This window comes from Poecilia reticulata, linkage group LG7 (assembly GCF_000633615.1).
Source record: "Poecilia reticulata strain Guanapo linkage group LG7, Guppy_female_1.0+MT, whole genome shotgun sequence".
NCBI lineage: Eukaryota > Metazoa > Chordata > Actinopteri > Cyprinodontiformes > Poeciliidae > Poecilia > Poecilia reticulata.
In genome coordinates this window covers 26,022,350-26,029,088 of record NC_024337.1, presented here as the reverse complement: position 1 = coordinate 26,029,088, position 6,739 = coordinate 26,022,350, and the positions used below count along the sequence as shown (strand labels likewise).

General features: G+C 39.5%; 1 protein-coding gene and 1 non-coding gene across 2 annotated transcripts; one reads left to right on the top strand and one right to left on the bottom strand.

Moving 5' to 3' along the window:
• The first annotated feature begins 2,344 nt into the window (after positions 1-2,344).
• On the top strand, positions 2,345-5,172 carry fkbpl (FKBP prolyl isomerase like). The gene is made up of 4 exons (XM_008413748.1): positions 2,345-2,512; positions 3,311-3,472; positions 3,998-4,278; positions 4,392-5,172. Exons 2-4 carry the CDS (start codon positions 3,313-3,315, stop codon positions 5,019-5,021), a joined length of 1,071 nt encoding a protein of 356 aa, XP_008411970.1. The 5' UTR covers positions 2,345-2,512; positions 3,311-3,312; the 3' UTR covers positions 5,022-5,172.
• A 110-nt stretch (positions 5,173-5,282) lies between these two features.
• On the bottom strand, positions 5,283-5,355 carry trnaf-gaa (transfer RNA phenylalanine (anticodon GAA)). The gene has a single exon. It is a non-coding gene; the product is annotated as a tRNA-Phe (tRNA).
• Between the last annotated feature and the right edge of the window lie 1,384 nt (positions 5,356-6,739).

Below are 6,739 nucleotides of genomic sequence, written 5' to 3'. Positions count from 1 at the left end.
GAATCAACATTCTTCTGTTTAGGAGCTGGTCTCGTTGTGGCCTGTGTGTGTGAGTGAGTGAGTGTGTGTAAGTGTCTGTCGCCTAGTACTAAGTACATTTGGTACTAAGTGACAGAAAAACGCAGAAGAGTAGACGCGCTATGCTTCGCATGTCCACCTGTCAATTCAAACCAGTTACGATCGTCTTCTCTGGAGTGACGCATGTTGAATCCCTCTGGCTGAACATTGGGCCTCCCAGCTGTCTGAAGTTCTGGCTCCTGGTGTTGCAGCTCTTTACTTGATCCAACAACTGAAACTGTGGCCTCTGAGCGACTATTGCATACTTCACAGAACCAGGTACATGCTCACCTAAACCGGCAGTTATATTTTATAATAGCTCCACTGGGGAAGTCATTGATGGCCAAATGAAAACTCCCATTATTAGCATCCCTGATAATGTGTAAATAGCCATCAGTTTGTCTTCCGTTACATTAGCAAAGTCTCTTACTTGGCAGTATACAAACAAAACTTGTTTTGAAGCTTCTATCTATGTGGTCTTCTAGAGTTTCTATAGAAAACACTATATTTTATACCATTGCCATGCTGACTATTGCCTTAGATTTTTGTGTCTCTAAGGCAAAGTGATGCCTAAACCTCTGACTTATGTTTATTAAAATTTAGATGGCCCTACATTTTTTGCATTTTAATGAAAAATGGCTGAGGACATTGTTTTGGAACTGATGGAGCATGTCAGAGCCCTCCTGTAGATGTAGACCCGCCCCTGACAATGTATGGTAAACCCATAGTAACAAACCTTGGTTTTAAAATGAACAAGTCACTTTAAACTCGTAAAAGGGCCATGGTTAAGTCCACTTTTTACAATTCAAGGTAAAATCGATGTATTCAAGGCAACAGTAATCGATGCCTTCATTTTATCACAGCTTGGATCACTGCAATTTATTCTACCTCAGAATCAGCCAGTCCTCACTCACAGGACTGCAGCTGGTGCAGAGTGCAGCTGAGCGCCTCTGAACAGGAACGCACAAGAGAGCACATTACCTGACTGCCCGGGTATTTTAGAGTTCATTTTAAAATCTTTCTGTTTGTTTTTATGATTTTAAACAGCCATACCCCGCCTCACTTCACTGAGCTTCTCCACCGTTGTACTCCTGCTCAAGTCACATAAGTCTGCTGACCAGCTGGTTCAGGTCATTCCCTGTTCTAAGCAACTGGGGCCCCTAAGTTATGGAACGCTCTATTTTGTATATTCATCAGGCCCCTTTTCTGTCCACTAAACCACTCTAAAAATGTATTCACTCCAGAATGTTCTCCCGACTTTGCATATGGGTGCATGTGTGAGGAGGACCTGAGGAGGACAAAGATGCTTTTGAAAACAATACATAGGTAGACATACACCAGCCTGAGCCTACAATATGCAATGTTCTGTGAGGGGTCATGTTGTGAAATGGGTGAGTAGAGAGCGACCCCTACTGGAAATTAATATTTTTCAACAAATTTGTTGAAGCTTCTTTGTCATTCTTTATTTAATACCTTATTTACGTTTACATTAAAAATGTTGTCATCTTACTAAATGTTAACATTGTTAAACTATTAATTTTATTTTTCGGTTTACTCTGAGTATTTTTTTTTTTACTGAAATCAAGCAAATGCAACAAATTCTGATCTTTGACATACATATTTATATCCAGGTATATACCTTAATAAGTTAAAATAATGAAATCAAAACAGGAATTTTATTCAACTTAAAAGAAAAACTGGTATCATTATAATTCATGTGCTTATTTTATGAAGATCATAATAGTTTCTTAGAAAATTTGAATACCGGATAATTGGACAAGACTTGAAACTTGTCAAGAAATCGGAAAGTGGCTTCTCGACCAATTCAAGAAGGATTAGGTGCAAAAGGTTTCTAAAGAAACCGTCTTACAAATATTACCTAGGAATATGTTCAAAATTTGAGAGGAAGAAAAACATGTTAGGCAGCAGAGCTAAAAACAGGCAAAACTGCAACCTTTAAAGGATTGTTAAGCAATAATCATTCAAGCATAAAACTCTATAACAAATTGACCTATATTTAGTTTTCCCTTTGTAGTGGCTGACTCACAATGTAGTCTTGTTGTGTACACCTGCTAGAAAAGCAGAAAAGCTGCTTTACAGACGAACGTTATGAGTTTAGGATTATTTCAAAAGGCTATAGTGTTTTTTTTTTTTGTTTGTTTTTTTCTGGAGACACATAATAGCATAGATATGGAAATGGAAACTGAAGCGTTAAGAGGAAAATATGCCATCAATGATATAACTGAAAGGAGACTCCAGCTCGATAGAGGGCAGTAATGCTCCTCACCACACTGCGTGCTACACATTGTATTGCTGGACGCCAGCCTCTAACACAAAGAGAGAGAGGCAGACAGGGCAGTAAGAAGAGCTTTTGTTATTAATATTTATCCGGTACAAGCTGCAGGAGTGTTACTGTGTGAAGGACGGGGAAACTGACTCCTGTGTGTGGGATAAGGTGAGTGTTTGGAGTCCTGAGGTCCGACTCTTTTCCAGAGTGATGAAATGCAGGTTGTTTAGTACGCTTCTCTGTGCTCGTGTTGCTCTAAAAAAAAAGCTGCATAATATAATTCACCGTGTGCAATAGTAAACGCTTACAAAACGCGCAAATAACCCTGTGGATAACTTGTTACAATACCTAACCTTATATTTTAGCCATGCAAACAAAAAGTAACATTATGTGGTTGTGGTAGTATAGTAACTTTGTATGACTTTTAAAAATATATTATTATTATTATTATTATTATTTTTATTAATTTGCTCTGCCGTTTTGCTAAAGCACTGCGTTTTTCGTCCAAAAAAACTAGTACCAGTCAAACTGACTTACCATTTTCGTTTTATATAATATGTCATGGAGGGTTTTCAGTAAATCTTATGGCTATAAATTACTGTTTAAGGAAAAAATACCTCCTCTTCTAAAAGAAAGAGCTTTCATTCAACATATCTCTAGTAAAAACACGTGAGAAAACTGATAAGAGTTTTTTGTTGTCCAGACTAATAATAATACTAGACTAATAAGACTATTATTATTATTACTAATAATAGTAAAAATTTAAAAAAACATTTTTTTTTCTTTTTGCCGTTGATTACATAAATACATCAGTGTTCTGAAGCTGAAATTGTACTTTCCCTCAAAACAGGAACTTTGCCGATTTTTTTCAAATATTTTTTTATCTTTTTAATGTGATCTAAAAATAGAGATGAGAACAACCAGTTGTTTATCTTTATATTTTGTCTGTATATATTTTCCACGCAGTGATGGAGCCTGTTGACATGACAGAAATGCAGCCTGATAAACAAGAAGCTGTTGATGTCGCCTCGTGGGTTTCTGTCTGTCCTGGAGGCCTCTGGAGGGTTCAGCGAAATGAGACGCATGAGTGGACTCAACAAATCTCTTCCAATACAGCAGATGATGCATGTAGGACATTCCTTTTAGTTACAGTTTTCCTGATCTGAATTTTGTGACCTATTTTGAATTTCTAGTTTTTACAGTACTGTAACCTGTTGATTACATTGTTGGAAACGTATAAGCACAGTATTGACTCCCCTCCTCTAGCATTAGAATAATTAGTCATAAGGAATCAATTGTATTAGGAAAAGAGGAAACATCTTGTTACATTTGTGGGAAAAACTGTTAAAAAATATTTTTGCTTTTATTCTTAAACAGAGGAAGTAACTAGATTTTGGATATTCCAAATCCACTCGTTGACATGACAGAAATGCAGCCTGAAAAACAAGATCAGATTTAATCAAGTTGAAATTTGGCCAATTCTGGTCAACAACTGATTTATTTTATTTTTTAGCATCTCTACTTATAATTTAACATTTTTAATATGACTAATATTTAGGGGTACTTATCTGTGTACTGCTGATTACGTTGCTGTGACAGTAACGTAATCAGGCGCATGTTTTTCAAACTCGTTTTCTCTTTCTTTCCCCGTAGCTTGTCTAACTAATCACTGTCCGAAGCCGGGCTCACTGTGTCGCGTCAAAGTGCAGCTCAAAGCTCAGACCGATGACTCCGATGGACCTCCATCTACAAAAGAAAATGAGAAGATGGCAGCCATTGCTGCTACAGATTTAGTGCCAGCTCCAATTCTGCGGCGTCAGGATGCTGTGCTGCAGGTGCCGCTGGGTGACTGGACAACGCTGAGGCTGGGGGAGGGTCAGTGCGATATCACTGAGGCTTGTTTGGAGGGGATGAGAGCAGGGGAGAAATGTGAGGTAAGATTGGATGTTCTAGGGATACTGGATTTAGAGAGTTCCTTCCCTTAAATGAAATTAAATCTGTTCTGTCAGTTTCATCAAAGGTCTAATCATTGTGTCTAATTGCTCAGATACAACTTGCTCCCATTGGAACCGGACCAGAAGCCTCTCTTCACCAGTATGGAGACCTTCCTCTCATTGCCACTGTGGAGCTCCAAGCGTTCACTCCAGGAAAGGAATCCTGGGAGATGACCCCCACTGAAAGATGGGAGTGGGTGAAATCGCACAAGGAGAGAGGTGGCGGTAGATTCAGGAGCGGGGACATATGGGGAGCAACGGACAGCTACAGCCGGGCCCTCAAGCTCCTCATCCCCCTTTGTGGCCTCGTTGGAGAGGTGGAAGACACAAACTGTTTGGAAGAAACACATCAGCTCCCTTCATCTGATCAGCTTAAAATCAAGAAAGCTGAGCTTCACTCCAACTTGTCTCTGTGCCAGCTGAAATTAAACCAACCACAGCGAGCCAGGGACAGTGCTGCTAAAGCGACTCAGCTCGAACCTGGCGCCTCCAAGGCCTGGTACCGCCTGGGCCAGGCGTGCCAGAAGTTGAACGAGCTGGATGAGGCCAAAGAGGCATTTAAGAAACTGCTGGAAATCCAGCCGGACCTGCCTGCTGCTGTGAAGGCGCTCAAAGAGATAACGAGTAGAGAAAAGGAGAGAAATGTTCAGCTGGGATTGAGACTCAGTAAAATGTTTAGCTAAAGATAGAATGTTATAATTCTATTAATGTTTTCCTCATAATTAGATCTAAGTGCAATTATGACACCTCTGTTACAAAGTGAAGCCTTATAACTACAAATATGTGTGATCTCCTTGAATGGAGGTTGGGACAATAAATATTCAACCAAACGAACGACTGAGCTCATTGTCGTAAAATGGTCGCCTTCAATGAATGTCTACAGTGTTCGGTGTCTGGCCACAAGATGGCGCAAGAAATTAAAAAAACTGAACGCAACAGTAAAATGCCGAAACCCGGGATCGAACCAGGGACCTTTAGATCTTCAGTCTAACGCTCTCCCAACTGAGCTATTTCGGCATGTGAGTTCGGCATATCCGTGGTTCCATATACCAAGACATGCGATATCGTTGGGTTGCGTAGTTTGTTCAGATGACCTACTTTTGAGGGACTTGCTAGAAAGATTTCCATAAACCCAGCCCTACGTTTAGTGAACATGAACGGTTTTTCACCAACTCCAGCACATCGCTACCATGCTTTTCAAACTTATTGATAGTTTCAGTAAACACCGTTTTTATAGTACTTTTATCTCTAATAATTTGTATCTCATTAAAGAGGTCACAAACCTATTAAAATTCATAGTTCAAATTTTCATGTGTAAATTTGATCCAGTGCTTTCTTTCCAAAAGCATATGGAAAGAAAACACAAATACTCAAATGTGATCAGAGGCCAGTTTTATAACCTCAGTGGTAAAAAGTAAAGTGTTGGACTAAATATTCGACAGAGATAAATCTGTTTTTCTTAGTCAATTTTTGTATTTACAGTTGTCATGGAGTCAGCAATGCTATGAAGAGGGATCAGATAATTGTAAGTTATTCAAAATATTAGTCACAAGGAGCATGGTGGTGGTGTAGAGGTAAAGTGCGTAACCCATCTACAGAGGCCTCTCTTCTCTACACAGCTGTCATAGGTTTGAATCCTGGGCTGTTGACCTTTGCCATGTCTTCACCCTCTTTCTTACAACCCACTTTCTTGTCGATTCAAATGTCAGTAGAGCCAGCAAAAGAAACATTTGCCCCCAAAAATCTAATTTGCACTATAAAGTGCAAGAATCAGAAGAACTGAATGGTGACTTTAAAACATAGATGGTACTAAAACGAATCAGCCTTATCAGCCTCCTTTTGCATTAGAAGGCAAGGATTTTGCCACTTGTAAGAATGCACTACTCATCCCTTCATCATCAGAACATGTTGATCGTTGCATAGCTGCGAAGGGGCTGGTGCCTGTCTCCAGCAGTCTTTGAGATAGGAGATATTTGAGCTATTTGACCTCAGATAGCTTGGTTATATTGAAGACGGTCACACACGTCTCCGCCTCCCCAGCAAGGTTCGTGATGTGAGAGATCAAAGACAAAATCAACCAAACTTTAATAAAATGCAATGGCACTTTTGGAGCTCCGACAACAAAAATGTATACAAAGATGCTGCAAGGTGATTCAGTCAGATCTGGTATACATTCTGATTACCCGCAGTTATACAGATTTAAGACACACCTAAGCTGCACAATAAACTGCTTTTGGAATATTCCAGCTTGGTGTGCTCAAGTAACTAAAATGATTTTGGTTTCAATTCATCAGACCTACTTCCTATAGGATTATTATAATATTACATAGCTGCAGGTGCAGACCGAGCCTGGTACGGACGGGGTTGTTCGTGCGCACAGAATATTCCATAAGATATATAT